Source organism: Rhinolophus sinicus, chromosome 4 (genome assembly GCF_057876585.1).
Source record: "Rhinolophus sinicus isolate RSI-liver-muscle chromosome 4, RSI-T2T, whole genome shotgun sequence".
NCBI classification, from domain to species: domain Eukaryota; kingdom Metazoa; phylum Chordata; class Mammalia; order Chiroptera; family Rhinolophidae; genus Rhinolophus; species Rhinolophus sinicus.
Genome location: NC_142504.1, coordinates 54094532 through 54117781, shown reverse-complemented (window position 1 = coordinate 54117781; position 23250 = coordinate 54094532). Strand labels below are relative to the sequence as shown.

At 38.3% G+C, this 23250-nt stretch overlaps 1 protein-coding gene and 1 pseudogene across 25 annotated transcripts in view; one reads left to right on the top strand and one right to left on the bottom strand.

Annotated features, from left to right (window-relative positions):
• The window catches only part of SUGCT (succinyl-CoA:glutarate-CoA transferase), a 743714-nt gene that overhangs the window by 401046 nt on the left and 319418 nt on the right, over window positions 1-23250 (bottom strand). Inside the window, exon 12 of one of the 25 annotated variants that reach the window (XM_088797846.1) lies at window positions 19794-20461. The exons of the other annotated variants lie outside the window; for them this stretch is intronic. Coding sequence (XP_088653972.1) covers window positions 20326-20461 — 136 coding nt within the window. The 3' untranslated portion in view covers window positions 19794-20325. Of the gene's footprint in view, window positions 1-19793; window positions 20462-23250 lie in introns of those variants that run through there. 25 annotated transcript variants of the gene reach the window in all.
• Window positions 13979-15705, top strand: LOC109433740 (ribosome biogenesis protein NSA2 homolog pseudogene; annotated as a pseudogene).

Genomic DNA, 23250 nt, shown 5'->3' with positions numbered 1-23250 from the left:
GTCCATTAGTTCCAGTTTGTTAATATCACACACCATGTTTCACTGGAAACTTATACTTTCTCTGTTCATATGGGACTGATTCTCTAAGGTACATATAGATACAGAGGTGGAATTACTGAGTCATACAGCAGGCACATCTTTAGCTGTCTCAGATTTTGCAAACTGCTCTTCAAAGTGGCTGATGCCACTTTCTGATTCTACCATACTCTGTATTCTCACCAACTCGTTATTGTTAGATGAAAGGTTGGCCAATCTGATAGAAGTAACATAACATCTCATGGTTACTCTAAACTAAGTTGCATTTCTCACAACTAGAGAAATTAAGCTTCTTTTCATAATCTTAATGGCTATAAGATGGGTTATTTTCCTATTGTTTCTTTCCTCTTCATATCTGTTGCCCATTTTTCAGCTGGACTGTTTTTCTTTTCTTATTGACTTATAGAAATATTTGCAAAATTGTCAACCAATGGTTGTTGGTGCCTGTTCAACCACAAAAGGAGTCCCAATTTGGGGTGCACTGAAGGGGGAGACTTTATGCAGTGCAAACTGCTCAACTGTGGCTGTGCAACAGCTCAATTATGATACAGCTCAATTATACAGCATGGCTATGAACAGCACAGCTGTGAGGTGACCCTGGAGTGAGGTGGCCCTGGGGCAGGTGGCTTTGGTGTTGCAACTTGGCCCCCCTGGTGTTGCACCTCAACTCTGCTCTGCTCCACTCAGGCAAGACAGCTCCCATTTTACAGCTCCAGCCAGGGAAACAATCTTTGGTGGAAACTGACCGAGACCTATAAGTCAGGTCTCTTCTGCCTAAGAAGAGAGAAGTCCCCAGCCCTGATATCTGATAGGTCCATTCTCATGCAAACAAGGACTCCAAATCCTCAAACTTTGATTGGTCCAAAAAGCACTGTCCTAATTGGTTCGAATGGGGCCTATCTGATTGGTTGGTGAAGACGCAAATGAGGTTATAGCTGTGCAGCTCTGATTGGAGGGGGCAGGTCTTCAGCCCATTGGTTGATGTAGGATCCTAGGAGATCCTTTATAAGGGTTGGCTCACAAGGCAGGAACACAATGCAGGCAGGCAGGCAGTTCTGTTCAGGAGGCAGGCAGCTTAGTGCATGAGGCAGGCAGTTCAGTGCAACTGCTTCCTGAAGTGTGGCATGTGTGAGAGGTCTCTGTTCAGCAATGGCTGCTAGGTTCTGTTTTTAAATTTGGGTCCAATTAGCCACCAGGAGCCCTTCTCAACAGGTACATTCATTCTCTGGGTGGACATAGTCTAGATGCAAATACTTTATTAGTCATATGCATCTCAAATTTCTTCTCCTAGACTATAGCTTGTCTTTAGGTTTATTTTCTTTTTCATACAGAAACTATGAATTTTAATGTAGACATATTGTTATTCTTTGTCCTTTAGGGTTATTGCTTTTCATGTTGGTTTAAGAAATAGTATCTAGCTCATAAGCTTGTCATGAGGAATTAAATGAATTAATACATTGAAGGTGTTTAGAACAGTGCATAGTTCAATTAAGTGTTACATTAGTGGTAAATAAACAAAACCACACTAACATTTCTAGGCAGGCAAAGTGTTGGCCAGGAGGTAAAAGAAACTTAAACAGAAGTTTTGGAAACAAAAATTAGGCACAGGGCTACATTCCATAAATGTATTGCCCATAGGAAATGTCTCTTGGACAAATCTGAATAAACCCAAAGCAAACCAATGAGATTCCACAAGATCCAGGCTGGAGTCCACAATGCAGTAACTATAAACAGGACTGTGACACTTCCATAACCTACAGAGAAACAGTTGGAATTTGTTGGTGTTTCTACCATAAAGAGAATCACAGATTTAATATTTCCTGTAATTTCCATAGACCTTATTTCATCTTGGGAATTTATCTCTCCATACTCCTATTACTGATAAATTATGGTTAAAGTATCTTTTTCCCCCTAGCATTCACTAGCTCTCTCTGTCAACTCACAGGCCACACAAAATATGAAGTAAGAGTCCATGCAGGGAATCCAGTCACTGCCTTCTAGTTCAAGGTCACTCAGGACTTTTCATACAACTAGCTCTTAAACACATTGAGATACTTACAAGGCTAAATAGCCTTTATGTCTTGCAACTCACACTAATTATTATCATATTAATAATTTACATCCATACAAACGATCATTCACAGTTCAGAAACAGTAATCAAGATAGTGCGGTACGGGCATAAAAACAGACCAATGAGACAGAATAGAGAGCCCAGAAATAAACCCTCACAAGTGAATTCTGACAAGGGTGCCAAGACCTTTCAATGGGGGAAAGGATAGTTTTTTCAACAAATGGTGCTGGTAAAACTGGATATGTAAATGCAAAAGAATGAAGTTGACACTTACCTTACATCATATACAAAAATTAACTCAAAAGAATCAAGGACTTAAATGTAAGATGTCCTAAAACAATGCAACTCTTAGAAGAAAACATAAGACAAAAGCTTCACAACATTGGTTTTGGCAATAATTTATTGGATATGACACCAAAAGCAAAAGTAACAAAAGAAAAAATAGACAAATTAGACTTCATAAAACATTTTTAAATTGTAGATAAAAAGACACTATCCGTAGAGTAAAAAGGCAACCTACATAATGGGAGAATATATTTGTAAATAATATATCTGATGAGGAATTAATACCAGAGTATATAAGGAACTCAGAAAACTCAACAACAAAAACTCAATTCAAAAATGGGCATAGGACTTAAATAAACATTTCTCCAAAGCACATGAAAAGATGTTCAACATTTCCAATCATTAGGGAAATGCAAATCAAAACTACAATGATACTGAACAAAACTGTAGCAAAGGAAATCTTTCCTACATTCTCGTGTTGGTTAATATTAAATTTGAGAATACAGTATCTAATAAGTTTGATACATGTATTGGATACAATACTGATTTACAAAGGTTTTTATACATTTTATACATTCATGTGGCCCCATATTTTGGAATATATTTTTTCACCTATGATTCATTTTGTCACTGATGATTTTTCTTAGAAGTGTAGTATTAAGGGAGATTTATCTGCGTAGATAAATCTTCTCTTATAGCACAGTTTAGAAAAAAGTGTATATGTTTAAGAATTGTTTAATGAGCACATTCTTTCAACACTACACGAGTTAAACTAATTTTATATCCCTGAAGTGCTGTACCAGTGCTGGTTAGAGGTATAAAGTCTGAGTTTATTAACTAGGTATTTATTTAGCCTTCAAAGTAATTTGTGAATTTCTTTTGTATTTATAAAATTTGTACCTGGAAAATGTTCTAGTTTTAATATTTGACTGTGTTTTTATTTCTCTTAACTTCCTTAATGATCACTCAATGAAAGGTAACATCCTCCCTTTTCTCTGACAGTTCTTCCAGTTTTACAGAACTGTATTATAAGTTTCTATGCACAACTTTTTAAGTGTACAAATAAAATGATACATAAAAAAAAAAACCACAATGAGATACCACCTCATACCCATTAGAAGGCTGCTTATGGGGAAAACAACAACCAGAAAACAAGTGTTAACAAGGATGTGGAGAGATTGGAAGCCTTGTGTATTGCTGGTGGGAATGTAAAGTGATACAGCCACTGTGAAAAACAACATGGTGATTCTTCAAAAAATTAAAAATAGAATTATCATATGAGCCAGCAATTCCATTTGTAGGTGTACACCCAGAAAAACTGAAAGCAGGGCTTCACGTAATCTTCTAAAGAATGAACTTCAGATAACAAAGTAACTGAGAAATAATGACTTAAATACTGGTGCTGAACCATATACATATATATGACTAAATGAAGTTAAAGGGAAATAATATAAGATATACAATGGCTATATATTCTGACTATAAAATACATAGCACAGTATTTGCACACCCATGTCCATAGCAGCATTATTCACAATAGCTAAAACATTGAAACAACCCAAGTGTCCACTGACAGATGAACAGATCATAATGTTTTGTAACCATTCAAATTTGGCAATCATATGTCCATGTCGAGAAACAGTTACCTACTATTTGAATTTTTATGTTTTATTTTCCTAAAGTATGTGAATACTGTTTTAATAAACCTCTTTGTAGCTAAATCTCTATACATAATTTTATTCTTAGAAACGGAAATCCTTTAAAATATAACTTAAAAACATTTTTATATTCATTCATTGAAAAATTATTTACTGAGTTCCTACTAAGTGCTAATGCTGTCTAGGGCTGCAACAGTGAACAAAACAAAGAAAAATCCTCACCTTGGAGCTTGCCTATAGGACAGGATAAATGAAGAAAATGTATATATTTTTGGAAATGCTATCAAGAAAAATAAAGCAGAAAAATAAACCCCTTCCATGATGGGGTTGCACCTTTTAATAGGGTGACTTGAGAAGGTCTCAGTGAGAAGAATAAATGTTGACAAATGAATTGTATAAGCAGTTTCTCTCATAGAAACTCTGTATTATCATTTTTATCATGTGATTTGATTTTTCCCAATTTGGTAGTAGAAAAGGCATCAATAATTCCTGATGTTTTTGGTTATTTGTGTATCTTGTTTTACAAAACTGCATAACTATAATCTTTCAACAATTTTCTATCGAGTTTTCCTTTCTCTTATTAATGTGTGAAAAGTCTTTTTACATTATGTTAGACCAGCCTTGCATTTACCATAAACTTTTATCTATGGTTTATGAAACATTTCCAGGTTTTTAATGTACTGAATTTTTAGAATAATTCTGGTTCTCAAGGACATAGGTGATGATAGAATTAGAATAGCATATAACTACTCATTTGCTTTATCCTACATCATATACACATCTTCTCAACATAACTATCTTAATGCTACCAAAACCTGTTGGGATGTTTTTTAAAAATTTAATTATGCTGCCCCAATTCTACCACCATGTTTAATATACTATATCTCTCTATCTACAGTCAGACTATGTAGTCATCACATATTATATATTATATTCTTTCCCTTTGACTCCATTTAGTCATACATATATAAATATATATATGTAAATTAGACTCACCATCAGTCTTTAGGTCAAGTGACTATCGTCCCAAGTGCTTCTGTTAACTGAAGCTCATTCTTTAGAACATTACTAAGTGTTTGTATATTATTAACAATTTGTGTATTTTATACTTTAAGGTCAGGTTTGGCAGATGTAAAAGTCTTTGTTTTCTTATTTTGAGTATCTTAAAAATGCAACTCGTGTTTTTGTGGCATTAAGTATTGTTTCTGAAAAAAATGTGATGATTTTAATATTCTTTCCTTTATAAATTATGTTTTCTTCTTTGCCTCGATGCTCAAAGGGATTTTTCTTTAAAGTCCAATAATTTTACTATGTCTTAGGATTGATATTGGGGGACTTATATTCTCAGATACATGGTGGGCTATTTCCTGCTTTCTTTTTGCAGTTGATATCCAATTTCAAAGCCTTGTGATCAGAGAATATGCTTGGTATGATTTCAATCTTCTTAAATTTGTTGAGGTTAGTTTTATGTCCCATTATATGGTCTATCCTTGAGAATGTTCCATGTACACTAGAAAAAAACGTATAGTCTGATGTTTTAGGATGAAGCGCTCTATATATGTCAATTATGTCCATTTCATCTAATGTGTCATTTAGGGCTGCTATTTCATTATTTATTTTCTGTTTGGATGATCTATCCATAGCTGTCAATGATGTATTTAGGTTCCCTAGTATAACTGTGTTTTGGTCAATTTCTCCCTTTAGTTCTGTTAGGTGTTGCTTGGTATATTTCGGTGCTCCCTGATTGGGGGCATAAATATTGATGACTTGTTGTTGTATAGTCCCCTTTACCATTATGAAATATCCACCTTTGCCCCTTGTTACCCTTTTCACCCTGAAGTCTGTTTCATCTGATATCAGTATAGCTACACCTGATTTTCTCTGGATACCATTTGCTGGGAATGTCAACGTGCACCCTTTCACTTTGAGACTATGTATGTCCTGGTAGCTGAGATGTGTCTCTTGGAGACAGCATATGGTTGGGTTTAGTTTTTGATCCAATCTGCTACTCTGTGCCTTTTTATTGGTGAGTTCAGTAAATTTACATTTAGGGTGATTATTGATATGTGAGGATTTCCTATAATTCTGTCTTTAGTTTTCTTGTAAGACTCCATTGTTTCTTTGCCTTTTTGTTGTTGTCTATTATTTCTGTGTGGTAGTATTCTATGATGTTTCCTTTTCTTCTTTTATTACAGTATATATTTCAGTTCTGGATTTTTTTTGAGTGGTTACCCTTAAGTTTATGTAAAAGAAAGTTTGATATTTAGAGTATTCCATTTTCTTCAGCACGCTTACTTTCTCCATTCCCATATTCCAGTTCAGGCCTTTACTTTCCTCCTTTTTATGTTTTGGTTGCCACAAATTGTCCCTGTTGATGGTGGTCGAATAGCCTCCTTTAGTATTTCTTGTAGTGCAGGTCATGTATTAGAAAATTCCCTCAGCTTCTGTATATCTGGAAAGGTCTGTATTCCTCCTTCATATCTAAAGGATATCTTTGCTGGGTGTATTATTCTTGGCTCATAATTTCTCTCTTTCAATAGTTTGAATATTTGGTTCCACTCCGTCCTGGCTTGTAGAGTTTCTGCTGAGAAATCTGATGATAATCTAATGGGCTTTCCTTTGTAGTTTACCGTCTTCTTTTCCTTGGCTGCCTTGAGGATTCTTTCTTTGTCGTTGATTTTTGACAGCTTCAATACAATGTGCCTTGGAGAAGGCCTGTTGGGACTGAAGTAATTAGGTGTTCTATTTGCTTCTTGGATTCAAGGATCCAGTTCTGTCCACAAGTTTGGGAAGTTCTCATCAACTATTTGTTTGAATATACTCTCTGTACCCTTCTCTCTTTCTTCTCCTTCTGGTATGCCCATTATTCTTACATTGCTCTTTATAATGGAGTCAGAAAGTTCTTGTAGAGTTCTTTCATTTATTTTAAGTCTCTTTCTTCTTCCATCCATGTCATTTCCAGGTTTCTATCTTCGATGTCACTGAGTCTTTCCTCCATCTAGTCAACTCTACTACCTAAGCTGGCTATTTCATTCTTAATTTCTTCTATTGTGTTCTCAATCTCCAGAAATTCTATTTGGTACTTTTTTTAAATTTTCCATCTCTTTGGTAAAATGTTCATGTTGTTCTTTGATTGTGTTTCTGAGTTCATTAAACTGCCTTTCTGTGTTTTCTTGCATCTCATTGAGTTTTTTCAGAACTGCAATCCTGAATTGTCTGTCATTTAAGTCACATATTTCCATATCTTTAAGTTCATTTTCTGGAGACTTTTCACTTTCTTTCTGAGCTGTCTCGTTGCCTTGGTTATTCATGGCAGTTAATGATTTATTATTTCTCTTTCTAGTCATCTACAGGACTGGGTTCTGCAACAGGTTGATAGGAAGATGTCTTTCTTTTGTTTTCCAGTATGTGTGTGTAGGATGTTTTATTTTCTTTCCGACTGCAGCCTTTTTTTCTCTCTCACACGGTAGTGCTATGTTTTCTCTGCACTATTCCAGCTTCTCACACATTGGGGTTCCCCTGGGAGATGGGCTTCTCCTCTGTTAATAGTTTGCCTGGGTCACAGGGCGCAGTGTCCATGTGGGTATGCTTTTGAAGTCAAAGCTCTTCCTGCACCAGATTCAGAGCCCATATGTTTCAGTTCTTTTTATTCCTGCAGGGATCCACCCAGATAGGTGGGGACAGAGGCGGAGTGAGTTGTGAGAGGTGGCCCAGAGCAATGGCGGCAACCACCACCACAGCCAGTCCTGCTTCCACAGCTCCCTCCTCTTTGCCAGAACTAGTTGGGCTTCAAATCTGTGTCTGCGGTCCATAGTTCTCAGAACAGCAAATATTCTATTCTTTTGATCTGACACTGCTACTGTTTCGCTTCTAGCACTGGGCAGGTGGGGGCGGGGTGAGCTCTGGGAGGGTAGGGAGGAGGCGCTAGTCTCAGTGCCTAAGCCTTCTGTTCTCTGCTCGGCAGTGAGGGCTTAAACCGCCGTTTTCAGCCTTCTTCCCTCAGTCTTTTCTCCGAGTCTCTGCTGTGAGCATAGGGTTCAGCCGTGTTATATACTGTTCCCACAGCCCTGTGGGCCATAAGCTGAGCCCTAGCAGTCCAAGTTCTTCCCTCTCCCACAGCTGTGGTAGTTCCGGGATGCAGCGAGCTCGGAGCACTGAGGTAGGACTGCGTCCTGCGCCCGCAAGGCTCTGTTCCGCACTTCTCTCTTCCCTCCTCCCCTGCACATGCAATTTGCCCACTTTTAGGTGAATTCAGTAGTGAGACTCTTCGTCTTGCCTGTCTGCTGTGCAGGGAGTCCTTTGTGGAGTTATAGTTGTTCAGTTTGTTATAAATTCCAGTGGAGATTTCCAGAGGCTCACCTCACGCTGCCATTTTGATGACGTATGGTGGGCTGTTTCGATACTATGTAACTCCAAATTCTTTTAGTTTTTAATTCCCGTAAGTTTTCTTTGATTATAGAAACGACCTTAAAATTCTGGAAACATAGATATTATTTTAGTTTTATATATTGAAAATATCTTTAATGACATTATGTTTTCAGAGGTTATGGACACCCTCTTGCTTCTTGTATTTGTTCTGTTCCCATGCTTTGATTTTGTTTCTAGGAGACACCTATTATTCGTGTGTTAGACTGTCTTTCACTATCTTCAACATTTGACACTTTCTCAAATTCTTGCTTGTAATATCCTTTTCCATTGCTTTTTAAAAACTTTTCTTTATTTTCATTGTTTTCCTGGAAAATTATCTGTTGTTGATTCATGTGCGTGCCTTCTAATTTAATCTTAATTTTTCACTTTTCTGCCTAATACTTTCCTGATTCTAATTCTTTGTCAAGTTGTTCTATCATGTCTTATATCATTTTTAATGTCTTTTAGTTCATTTTTATCTGTTGTATGAACATGTCTTTATGCAATGTTTTCATTGCCTATCGGGATATTATTCTGCTTATTCCTTTTTTAAAATCTTATAATAACCTTGTGTAGGATGTGATCACTGTACGATGTGATCTCTGCAGTTTTTATGTCAAATTAGTTTTCCTGAACTTTTATAAAGTGGCTTCGTTCAAATAGCCCTTCTACTATCATAGAAATCCGTCTTTAGTTTTTTTGTGTAGTATTAAAAACTATATATGGTAGCTTGCTTTTCAAAATTTCCTGAGTCTATTCTCCTCTATCACTTTTATGTGTATCTTCTCTGTCTTTATCTCTCTTGTCCATATCCTGTTTAATTTTTATTTCACTCCCTGCAGTTTCTCTGTGTGGAGCCCTCTTCTGGAGGTTGATTTTCAAGAATTCATAAAGGCTACACTGCCCTAGTCTCTTCAGATCTTACCAGGGACCCCTTCTACTCACCTCCTAGTTCTAGTTGCTGTTCTCATATTTGCCCTGTGCTTCCAAAGATTACCTGTAGGCTATTTTGGACCTGCTCTCAGGTCCATCAGAGACCCCAGTGCTTTCCCCACTTTCTCCCTTACAAATATTCACATTTTTCACATCATATGGTTTTTTGATAGTTTGTTCCCACTCATACTTAGGGGACCAAGTGGGTTCCTTGTCATTTTGTTGTAAATGTTTTGCATGATTTTTCTCATTTTGTTCTCTAGTAGCTCTGTTTTTATATGGAGATTTGGGAATATCCAAATAGTATTCTGCCTCTGCCCCACCATCTGGTTTTATTTTTAAGATATTTGGAGAAGCTTCCTAATAAACTGCAATTCAGGTGCCATTTTAAGGTCAAAAGACACTCATTTGTTATTCAGTTTCTATTTTTTTTTCATGCTTCCTTTAATCCAGTCCTTCATTAGATTAAAATACATCACCTAGGATTTATGAGGCCCATGCATAGTCCCCAAAGCCACTTTAAAATTCACATTTAGGCCATCAGCATCATATCAAACATAATCTAAATCCATATATGTGGTAATGGAAAGCAACACATCATGAAATGCAAGCCTGCAACTTCCCCTTAATTTTTTTGTTTCAAAATCCTGTTTTTAATATAGCTCTACTGAATTTAATTTAAATCCATTAAAAAAAAGAAATTTTCAAATAAAGCATGAAAACCTACGGCTTCACAAATTTACCCATGTGCTCATCTGGTGTCTTCCATGAATGAATAGTCTCAGGAAAAGGAACGTTATATTGTTGTAGCACACAATACACTAACATGAAAATGGTATAGAGAGTTATAAGCTGTAAAATGCTATTTTTTATTTCAAAGGATGCCAGAGGTGGAATGAATTTTACTGGCAGTTTCCTCCAACACATGAAACCCAGAATAGTGGTCCCCCAGCTGCACTTACGTATGTACAGTATAGGATGCACTCTGCTGGGGGAAACAGTGCTTTCAGAAGTAACTCAGCACACACTTAGAAATCTCTCAGTAAGGACTCCAGCTTCCCAATCTTTCTGTTCTTTCTCCATTCTCCCTCGCCTCACCCACACCAGCCTCCTTTCCCTGATGGAGATTCTAAGGATCCTTTCTGGCGAGAACCAATGCTGTAAATGTTAGAATACAACCATTCACATTCATCCTGGAATTTGCATCTGGAAATTTCCTCCCATTCATCCTTGTTGAATCCTAAGCAGGCTCATACCATGTTCTTCTCAGCCCTTTAATATTTTAAAACAACAGTCATGCTCTTCTAACAAGTCTTCTCTTCCATGAGCTAAACACTACTGCATCCTTTACTTACTCCTCAATATGGCATATAATAAGGATTTAAACAATTCAGAGCCTACTCATCAGTGGAGAAAAATATTTTATGTAAAGGGAAGAGATGAAAATAATTACAAAGAAACATGCTCAGCCCCACTTATAATTTAAGAAAAGCAAATTAAACTATTTGAGGTATCACTATTTACTGTACAAAGTGGGAAAAATGAATGATAACACATTACTGAGGTGCTACAAATTAACTCAAATTTTCTTGAAAACAAACTGTTATTAAATAATAAGAATTATAAATCTGTTCGTTCAGTTTAAATGATTCCTTTTGTACAGTGATATTCAAATCAAAAGCTTCTAATAGCAGTAAAATAGTAAAAATACCCTAAATGCCTAGGAAACAACAAAATGCCTTCATATACTGCAGAATATGTATACAACAGGTTATTACATAAGCAATTTAAAGTAAATATATAACCATTATACACTACATACTTTACACAACATACACAAAAATACTTAAGAAATTCAAAAACAGAACTCATAATTATATGTGCATATAATTATGTATGTACATTAACAAAACTCCAAAACAATTTGGCAATATATAAATAGAACTAAGTGTTCATCATATTCTTTTTGCTTCAAAATTTTTCCAATTCTTTTTAAAAAAGGACGATTGAAGCAGTCTCATGGCTTCACACAGAATATGGGGATCCCCACTAACCGTAAGTACTGAGCGCAGGAAATGAGTCTGGCTTGTCTCTGGTGTAGCCCTTAAATCAGGACAGAGCCTGACATTTGATCGCTGACATTTATATGGCATATATTATGTGCCAGACACTGTTGTAAGCACTTTACATAGATTACACATCTATTACTCACAACAACCCTAAACATAAATACTAGATTGTCCCCATTTGATAGATGAGGAGCCTAAAGCCTACAGAGGTTTAAGTGATTTGCCAAGGTCACAGAGTTAGTAGGAGATAGAGCCAGGATTAGAACCCAGGTAGTATGAGCTCCAGAATCCATGGTCTTTCCACCTCCCCTCATGCTACACACCTCAATAAATGTGGTGAGCAACAAAAAGGTGCTTGAACATATGCACTAATGGATAAATCATCAATCAATAAACGTATGTGTAAGATTTTTGAGTTTACTCTCTCTGGAAACGGACATATGGACTACCTTTTCCATTCTGGCACTGTGCTAGGTGCTTTCATCCATTATCTCACTAAATCATAGTAACGACTTTGCAAGGAGGCATGATTATTGTGCTGTTTTTAATATGAGGAAACTGGGCTTTATTCATTTGATGTTGAATTGTGGAAAGTAACTCTAGGACTCAAAATAATGATAGGCAGAGTGGGAGCTCAATATGTATTTGTTGAGTGAAGGACTTTGAAGCACATTTTTAATTCTTAGAAAAGTAAATAGTAAGAATTAGTAGCTAATATGGTTTTCTTAGAGGCAAGTAATACCAAGCCAGTCTCATTTTCTGTTCTGATTGGGTTCTAAACAGGTATGTGAGGGAAATACTATGGGCAAAGGGATGCTGGATTTCACCACCACTACTAACAAGGTCGTTCAGAATACCTCTGTGGGTGAGGTAGAGAAATGTAGTTAGCGTGATGCCATAACTGTGTGAATTTGAAGTAAGGCAAGGATACACCCAGAGTTCAGTGTCAATCTCGGAGAGAAAGGATGGTTTCTGCTGTTGAACCGAAGTGAGGATTTAGATGATGTCATGTTGGTCAGATTCATGAATAACAAGAAATGGGTAGAGACAGCAGTCAGGTTGTTTGAACAATTAATTTGTTTGAAACAAAAGTAATGAAAAACGTATTTAAGTCCAAAAATAATAAATGCACAAAGACAAATGAAGCTTAGTAGTAGTGAGGGTCTAAAAAAGCAAGTGTTTTGGGGTAAGTACTTAATGGAGGTCAGCGTGCCCCATGTCTGCCAAATGGGGCAGAAAGCTTAGACCTCATTAACAGATCTGTTACCCACACACTGAGCAGCATCTCACTATACTGCTGCCCAGCCGGATCCCTACCAAGTGCTTGCCCTAAGCCAGGCACTCTTCTGAGAGTCTTACCTTTCAATTCTCCAACAATTCTAGACATAAGGGTTACAGTGGTACCTCAGTTTTCGAACATAATCCATTCCATAAGACCATTTGAATTCTGAAACATCCGAAAACAGCCGAGGCCTCAGGATCTTGCTCTCAGCGAAAGCTGCTTGACATGTTCGAGTTCCGAGGTGTGTCCGAAAACTAAAGCATTTACTTCCAGATTTATGGTGTTCGCAAACTGAAATGTTCATCAATGGAGACGTTTGAAAACCGAGGTACTACTGTATTATTATTCCCCAATTACAAAAAATCTGAAACACAGAAGTCACAGTTTTCCAAATATCTTACAACTAATAAGACAAATACTGAAAGCTGAGCTCTCTGATTCGAGCTTCAGTTGCTGTTAACCGTGATTCCTTCATCCTTTCCTGTCCTCTGAGACCGACAGCTGCAGGCTATCGATGCCCCATTCCATGTGCCCTAACCAACAGGGCTCTACTGCAGTTACACAGGGACAGTCCCAGCCTGCTGACAGCCTCCTATCTCCAATGCCCGCACCTCCGATTTGTAGGTGGGCTTTCTCTAAAGCCGTGGAGTGGTTGGCCTGCACCTCCAGGGGCAGCCTTCCAACACTGGGAGGTAGGAGCTGTGGACAAATGCCCCAGCATACCCATCCTCTGCAGAGATGATTCTGAAGCATGTCCCATGTAGTTTTCAGTGTCCCCAGCATGACAGGTGCCCACAATGACAACCTGCTCATCAACGCACCCTTCCTTGCCTCACTGTGCCCCTTGTTTATTTGTATTTCTTGAGGTCATTTTCCTAATAAATTACCTGTACCCAAGTCCCTGGATCAAACTAAGACACTACCGTATGCTATTTTTGAATCATTCTTAAATCTTCTACTAGCTTGAAGTAATTACTGAATTTAATTACTTTAAGAATTTAAATAATTTATCTTTAAGCATACCACAGATAACTGTGGCATTAATTATACTTTCTTTGATTGTTTTATGTTATGAGCTAAACTAGAGCATGAATGCACAGTCCTTTTGTTCTGGTATTAAAATAATCCAAACTAGTCCAAGAATTACATAACTCTATTGTAGTGCAATATAACAGCAAAGTTCAGAACTCCTATGAAAATTCAATTCCAAGGTTTTCTATAACTTTAATATCTGGGATAAGCTCTGCTTAATTGTGGTGGTTTATTCTTTTGATAGATTATTATTCTATTATAATTATATACTTATATATAATTATAATCATATATTATTATCCTATCTGGTATTATTTCAGTATTTATTTTCCTAAATTATATTAGATGATATACTCTGATTTCCCTAACTGTGTTCCAAGGCACACTAATGTCCCTCAATATGTTAACGAAGTAGGGGATAATGGAATAGGAAGGAGAAAAGCAAGTTTCTCTGGTCACATAGTTTGGAAATCACTGCTTGCTACATTTCGCCATAGGGATTCGTGATATATATTAGAATATTAAGATTGTAAGAAATTCTCTAAAAAAATAAACGATTGCTTTTGGTTTGAATCTGGGCTGGCCTCATGACTCATTTTAACAAGCAAAACGGGATAGAAGAGACGTTGTGCAAGTTCCAGAGCCCAGACCTCAAGAGGCTTCCTAGCTTCTGCCTTCCTCTTTGAACACGTGTTCAACTACTACCATGTCAGGCTCTCCAGCCTGAAGGACAAAAAAGATGAGGAAGAGATCCAAGCCACTCCATGCAGCCAAGAGCCAGTACCAACCAGACACGTGAGTGCAGCTATCCTGGACGTTCCAGCCTACATGATCACCTAGCTGAAACCTAGATGGATCCCCAAATATATAAGTGGGTACTCCAAATCCAGCAGAACCATCAAGACAATGCTCAGAAACAGGAAAAATAAAAAACCACTGCTGTTTCAAAATGGGGACTCAAAAACTATGGACCACATTTAGTGTGTTTTTGTAGAACCCTTAAGCTAAAAATGGATGTTACATTTTTAAGTGGTTGACAGAAATCAAAAGACTATCTCGCTCGTGAAGTTTCTGAGACCCGAGAGCTGAGAGCTTCTTGCGCGGGGGATGGATCTGTGCCCAGCGACTCAGCGGCTGTAACCATGTCACAAAACTAATATATTGAGTCACACCATAAGCGCTATGATATCATTTGGATTACCATGAGACAAAGAGAAAGAAGGAAGGTGGGAGGTAAAGAGGCTCATGAACGTTCAAAGAAGGCAAAAACAATGACTGGCCTCAAAGCTAAGTTCTACCATAAACAGCGCTATGCTGAGAAAATGCACGTGAAAAAGACAATCAAGGTGCATGAAAAGAGAAACACCAAACAAAAAAATGATTAAAAGACTCCACAAGGAGCGGTACCTGCATATATTCTGGGCAGAGAGGGGACAGGGCCGAGCTACTTTCCAGTATGATTAAACAAAACCAAAAAGAGAAAGTGGGGAAAATGGTAAGTCCCTCTGCCCAAAGTTTGTGCCCAGGGAGAAACAGAGGTGTGAAAAGTTATTAGAACAGAAAAGAGAAAGAGAAAACATGGAAGAGGATGGTTACTGAAGTATGCTTTGCTGGAGATGGCTTTACTCGAAAGCCACCTAAATGTGAAAGATTCAGCAGGCCGATGGACTTCTGTTTCCGTAAGCTCCATGTAACACTCCTCACTGAGAGCCACCTTCTGCCTGCCAGTACCGGGTGTAAAGTAGAGTCCCTCATCCTCACTTTATACAGCTTTGGGTGTTATTACCAAAGGTATGCTCACTGAGGTGAACGTGGGCAAGTTGGGCGTTGTGACACGGGAAGCAAGGTTATTTGGGGGAAATATGCCCAGGTTACCAAAGATGCCCAGTCCTGAAAATGATGAATGCATAAACGCCATCTCATTGGTTTGACAGCAGGTTCCTACAAGAAACTCCTTATAATTACTGAAGACTATACACCAGTCAGGAAAACCACCTTTAGTGTGATGTTTCTGAGTACTACCAAACAGCTTACGTTTCTGAAGTCATCAAGAGAACTATTTATTCTACCATAAAAAACATTCAAATGGCCCAGTTTTTTTTAAAGAATATTTCATAAGACATGAAAATTATATAAAATTCAAATCTCAGTGTCCATAACTCATGTTCTATTGGAAAACAGTCAGTCTCACTCACTTAAGCATTGTCTGTGGTTACTATCCTGCTACAGTAGTTGAGAGAGGTGCTGGGAGAGAGACCATACAGTCAGCAAAGCCTAGAATACTTCCTATCTAGCCCTTGATGGAAAAAGTTTGCCAACCCATTTTAAAGCAAGAGGTTTTAGGATCATTTGCTGTAGCACAATAGTTATCTAAGGTTTTAAGATTTTCATCCCACTAATTTTTTTTTTTTACTTACAGTACTGTTTTATAGTTATAGCTAGGCTTATATATTTAAATTAGTTATTAATTTTTGGAGTATTTCATTGTAGTTGGTTATTCTTTTCTGAAGCTTACTAAGATATATTGTGTTAACCTAGTCTGTCATCAGAGTTTGTAAATGTTTCATAGACACTAGAAAAGACTATATGCTCTCTATTAGCCGGGTATCCAAGTATGACATATGAGGTGTGATCAAAACATACAGTGAATATTTAAATTTTAAAAACTTTCACTTAGCAGATGAGGGTAAAAGGGATCAAATATATGGTGATGGAAGGAGAACTGACTCTGGGTGATGAACACACAATGTGATGTATAGACGATATACTACAGAATTGTACACCTGAAACCTATGTAACTTTACTAAAAATTGTCACCCCAATAAACTTTAATTAAAAAAAATTACAGTAAAAGACACACTGCCATTAATCCCCCTCAAAATACCACCCCTCCTTGCTTCAAACACACTTATCCTATTGTTCTTGCCACTTTCTGAAGCAGTTCTGGAAGTCCTCTTTCATGAGTGTCTTTTGTTGTCCTGTCATGGCTGCCTTGACGTCCTGAATCGATTAAAAATGTTTACCCCTCATGGCATCACACAGTGCCAGATCCAGTGAATAAGGTGGATAATGAGACACGGTAATGTTTCTATTTAATAGAGATTGCCAGATACCAGAAGTGATGTGTGACACAGAGCATTGTCAGGATGGAGGATGAAGTAAAGACACTCATGAAGGAGAACTTCCAGAACTGCTTCAGAAAGTGGCAAGAACGATGGGATAAGTATGTCCGAAGCGAGGGGGAATATTTTGAGGGAGATTAATGGCAATGTGTTTTTTACTGTAATAATTTTTTTTATTTAAACATTCACCATATCTTTTTATCATACTTTGTATGCCTCATTAAGTAAACTAAATAGGTCCCCTTTTCTTTCCTTAATCTATTTTAGAAAATGTTAAATTATTATAAAACAATTAAGTTTCCCACAATTTCTAACTTTCTAATAGTTCTAAATTTATTTTAGAATTAACTTCTATATTTTGATGTGTTTAGAAAGAGCTTGGCACCATCGATTACTCGTATTCTCCAAATACAGTATGTATCAGTGGCCACCAAAGAGGACCAATCCCACAGCCAGGAAAGTCAAGGCCAGCATTCTAATTTTCCTTTTTTGTTTCCCTTCATTAAATTGAACAGCATACTGAGACTTAAATAAACTCAGACATTCCAATGTCTGGATTTTTCTTTTTCCAAAGTTAGCAAATGAGGAAAAAAAAACAATTCACAACAGAGGAAAGAAAAATCATTAAGAAAGGAAAATAGAAATTGAATGATTAAATGTGGTGTGTGTGTGTGTGTGTGTGTGTGTGTGTGTGTGTGTGTTAAGTGGGGAGGGACAGAATGATCACTTACGCTCTTTTCCTAGCTACAATATTCTAAACATAAAATTTATAGTTACAGAAAAGGAAAATAAGCAATTATTCTGTAAGTACTGTAGAAATGGCATTGAATCAGATTCCAATTTGAGCGTCACCAATGAGCTATGTGATACTGGGGAAAACATGTTAAAGTAGAATCAAGGTAGGTCCAGTCTGGCATTGGAAGCAGTGAGTAGCTTGCCAAAACTACTGTGCATTGTCCAGGTGAAGATGGTCAGGAGCAGCTGGTAACATGGGAATGGTCCAGGATGCTGGACAGCTGGTAGACATCAAGACTCAGCAAGGATGTCAGCTGTCAACACTGGAAGAGAGGTAGAACCAGCTCTTACTAGAAACATCAGCTGGTGTAAGCTCAAAGGCCAAAGGAAGGCCTATGCTGGCAAGCCAAAGCTAAGAGGAGATAAGAATAGAACCCAAGTGGGGGCAAAGAAGTTGTAGCACAGAATTCAGTCTGGGTCAAAGACAGGCAGGAAATCGGGCAAGGCAGAAAGGAGTCTGGGTGTAAACCAGAGTGTCTGGGGACTGTGTCAAACTCCAGGTTCTCTATCCAATTCAAAAGTCAGGAGCAAAACAACGTCAGCCAGAAAAGTCTGGAGAGCTGCACCTACACCCTCCCAACAGGAAGGCCTCTAGAGTTGGTTCTGAGGGGTCTCTGGCCATGATGCTGTTAAATTCTAAGTTCTTACACTTCAGAATGGGTTAAGTTCAATGATATCCAAAGTTCTATCCAGCTCACCAAGTTTAGAACTCTAACATTCTATAAATCTAAAACTATGCATTAAGTTCCAATGGAGAAACGAGGGTATTAAATGTTTTATCCAGGGAAACAGTTTGCTGGACTCCCTCCCACCACCATCATCCCCCTCTACCCATACACATAAATATCCCACCACTACCACCTAATTCTTTCCACTAAAAGGCAGTGTGGAATGGTTTACAGCCCTCCTGGAAAAAAAATGGGGACTGGGGCTGCAGAGGAGTGGGATGACATTCCATTCCATCCTGACTCACTTAAAGACATCATTTTATTCTCAGTCACAGAGAGTTCTCCTAACAGGTTGGAAAGAGCCCTGGTCCGGAGCAGCTTGTTTGCAGTTGCAGTGGTTCCCTCTGCATTCTGTAAGCCAAAAGCATGGATTCCAGGGCTGTGTTTCATTCTTTTTCCCTCCAGGCTGATTTTATAGTAACAACACATAGCCACTTAAATCTATCTCCAAATAACCAACATTCAGAAAATGTACCACATAAAATACAGAGATTTTACAAGGGACCATCTATGAGCTGATAATGGCAGAGCTGCCATGGAATGCATAAGAAAACAAATGTGACCCACTCCAAATGTCAGGTCTATTCACCCAAATCAGCTCTTTGCAGTGGATGCCAGATAAACCTACAATGATATGATTCAAAGCATTATGAAAGGCTGGGAGGAGGTTACAATAAACTAAATATGTAGGTTGAGGATATATATAAATCACATGAAATACGGCCTCATAAGATACTAATAGAAATCAGGGGGTAAAGGCTGGCAGAAGAGATTTTAAAATGTGATCATATGGGAAAGACAATATTAGACCGACCAAAAAGTTTCAGAGGGAGAAAACAATAAATTTCTCTATGAGTACTAAAAACATGTAGACATGGAGAGTGGACTGTTGTGAGGCTTCGAGAGGGGAGCAATTAACCAGCATTAAGAGACTCCATGGCCTTCTGGCCCTGGCACCAGTGTTGGCAGGGGGACCTGAACCTCTGGGCTCCTGAATGCTCTCATTTCTCATTCTGCTCTTCACCCGCCTTAGGCAGACAGGGCTGTCATGACTTCTCTACTTTCTCAACATTTAAATCGAATCTGAGGAAAAGGTTCGGGAAAATTTATTTACACTAAAGAATAAGAGTTCTTGCTTTTACTCTCCCTGTGCTGTCTAAAGCTGAAGAATAGACAAACTTTTAAGCCAAAACAAAAGAATCTCTAACTGCAGAATCTGTGAAATGAACAAAATATTCTGTGTACTAGCGGTAACTTCCAGTACTTCTAAATTATATCACAATGGTGACCACTGATAAAATCCTCCCTGTTCTCTAAGTAAAACCACTTGTTCAATGAAACCTTTACGAAAATAAGTAAAACTCAACTAGCAAGTTGATACATAATATCTATGTTTAATTTTAAAACTGTTTAAATTGTGAAAGACGGGTAAGGACAAAAGATGGGGCCAGGGAAGGAAGGCAGGAGGGAGGATTGAAATGGGGATTATTTAAGAAAGGGGGAAGAGGAAGAGGCAAGAGATACATAGCTATTAGAAATGAAATATGAGGTAGCTTTACTTTTTTTTTTCTGGAAAATTTACCATCCATTAACCAATTCTTAGCAGCCATATCAGAAAATGAAAGAACTGGCCAAGAAAGAGGAAGATTTGAGATGTAGGAAAGAGAGCCAGTGCAGGAGAGAGAGCTGTCCAGGACCACAGCTCTGCTGCGTCCGGTTGGAGCAGGCGGCCGGGCAGCTGCAGGAAGTAGGTCTCGGTGGAACCGGGAAGCTGCAGAGGAGCGAATACGACAGAGAGCTTGGGCACTGAAGAACCGAGCTGGGAAAAGTCAGGTCAGAAGGTAAAAGCGAGCACGGCTGGGAACAGCCAACAGGGGGCACCCCAGAGACGCGAAGTGAACCCTCTTCAGGCACAAATTGCTTCAGGGAGGAGCCAGGGTCTGGCTCCCACCTTCAGACGCATAGTCAACGCTGATGCATGTCCCAGGTCTGACAGCCAATGGGGCTCCCGGGAGGTTCCGTGCAGGTCGGAGTTTGATTTTCTACCAAAAATAAAAATGCAGGATATTATAGATGTCGTTTAACAGAAAAGTAAGACTTCAGCTTTCAGGAAGGTCAAAGATAGCCACCAAAACTTTGAAAACTGTAACCATCATAATGACACACTCACTTAGTCCAAAGGCCCAGACTGAAACTGTTCATATAGGCTATTAACACAGCACAGCCACCACAGAACACAGCACAGCCACCACAGAACACACAAAAGTGTTTCCTTCTTTATGAGCTACAACCACAAATGCAGCGGAATATTCACAAGTTCCCAATTCATTGCTCACACTGAGAAACAAGTATTTCTTGAAAGGGAATAGAGTATGAGCTATCAGGGTCCACTTCTGCTTTAAAAACAACTAAGCACTATTAACAGGCTTTATGAAGAGCGCTATACAAAGTTAAATGCAGTCCTCAGTCATGTGGACCTCAGTCATGAGCTATTTTTAAAAAATTGGTTTAAGTTGAAGAAAAATCATGTATTTAGTTACCATAAGACTAGACAGGCCGGCGAGAATGGCATGCTTTACTTTTGCTAGAATTAAATTAAATCAGTACAATAATACTAGTTACAAATCATCCTAATTAGGATTTGATTGGCATTTAAAATAACAATTAAATCAAAAATATGGAAGTTAATTAATATCATAATTACAGTTTGGTAGAGAAGAATCTCTCAAAAACATGGAATTTATGAATTTAAAAAATGATATAGGAGAACTTTGATGGTAAAAGGATTCAGAAGTGTAATTTCTGATTCTTGAGGGCTGAGTCTCCTAAAATAGACTGAGCACCGTTGGGAGCCGAGCACCGTGCTAGCCATTTCACGCCCTTCTGTTTCTCAGTGCTCACTAGGATGTAAGTATTGGCCTGTGTTCCGTACACGAGAAGCTGAGGCTCAGCAGAGTCAGGGGACATGCTCGAGACCAAGAGTTAGTAGTGGGAGACTCTGGTCACGAATTCAGGCTTCTGACATTCTGTGATCATAGCAGAGACAGCTCAGGTTAGTTCAGACAAAGTTGTCATTTCCGACCACCACTGCTCTTCTTTTTTTATTTTCATCTGACACTGGGGGGGAGGGGGTCTTCTCTCATCTCCCTTTAGCCAGTTCCACCAAACTTGGATAACTTTGCCCCTCATTGGTTCATACATTCATTGAGTGCCAGAAACCCAAATAGGCACTAGAAATAAAAATCAAAACGACATTGTCTCTTATGACGTGTCACAGTAGGTTCCTCAATAGTAACAAAAGCACTACTCTGGCGGGGATGGTGAGAGGGGGGAGGCTGCGCCTGTGTGGACATAGAGTAGGGAAACTCTCTGTACTTCCCTCTTAATTTTGCTGTGAACCTGAACCTGCTCTAAAAAAAAAAAACATGTCTTACAAAAAAAAAAAAAAAGAAAAAAGACATAGTCTCTACCTTAAAAAATTACAGTCTTGTAAAGGAGAAAGAGAAGTAAATGATGACAGCTGAGTGCAATGCGAGACCTGACGATTAAGTTCCCAAACTTGTTGCAATGATGTTGCTAACCTTTTCTAACATCAGAGAGATTATTCATTATGAATTTGTACCAACTGGACAGTTAACCAAGTTTACTCTTTGGAAGTACTGAAAAGGCTGCATGAAAAAGTTAGACGACCTGAACTTTTCACCAACAATTCATGGCTCTTGCATCACGACAATGCACCAGCTCGCATGGCACTGCCTGTGAGGGATTTTTAGCCAGTGAACAAATAACTGTATTGGAACACCTTCCCTACCCACCTGATCTGGCCCCCAATGACTTCTTTCTTTACCAGAAGATAAATGAAATATTGAAAGGAAGACATTTTGATGACATTCAGGACATCAAGGGTAATACGATGATAGCTCTGATGGCCATTCCAGAAAAAGAGTTCCAAAATTGCTTTGAAGGGTGGACTAGGGGCTGGCATCGGTGCATAGCTTCCCAAGGGGAGTACTTTGAAGGTGACCATAGTGATATTCAGCAATGAGGATCCAGTATGTAGCACTTTTTCTACAATGAGTTCACGCACTTCAGTGTCTAACCTCGTAGATGCTTTGATACAGCAGCAAGGGAGGGAGGGACTCCTTAAAACAGACAAGTGAGGCACGAAAGCTCCTGAAACCCGTGTTCATTTTAAAGGACTGGTGGTAGCAACCAGTGAGACAAAGAAGCTACATCGTTTAAGGAATAGCAGCGAGCTAGTGGGAAGCCACAGAGGATTAAAAGTCCAGGCCACATTATCAGGAATTGCAAGTGCTTGTAAGGTGACAAGGTGGAAAATGTAATTACATGTGTTAAGGTTTAAACTTTACCTGTGCAGAGTCTCTGAAGGACCTGCGCAGGAAAGCACATGAGGGACCACATTTACCAAGATGCCAGTTTTTAAAAACTAACATCTGCAGGTCCAACTATCCAACATTCTATACATCTATTAACATTAATTTGACGCTAATTTTGGAAATGATCAGATTAGATGAAGCTCTTTAATAAGCCCTTGATTCAACAAATATTTGTTTAGCGCCTCTGTTAGAAGGCCCTGATCTATGGCATTTAATTTTACGGTACTATGATATAGTAAGTTCTGAAAACACATAAATATTCAATTATATATTAGAAACTTAACTGAAGAAAATTCAGATCATTCAAAACCCAAAATAACATTTCACTAAAGGGATTGCCACAGTACTGTAAAAGCTAAATTTATCTAATGCTGTTCGTTTTATTCATCACAGTGTAGTGTAACCAACTGTTTAGAAATGCCTCACTAGGGCTA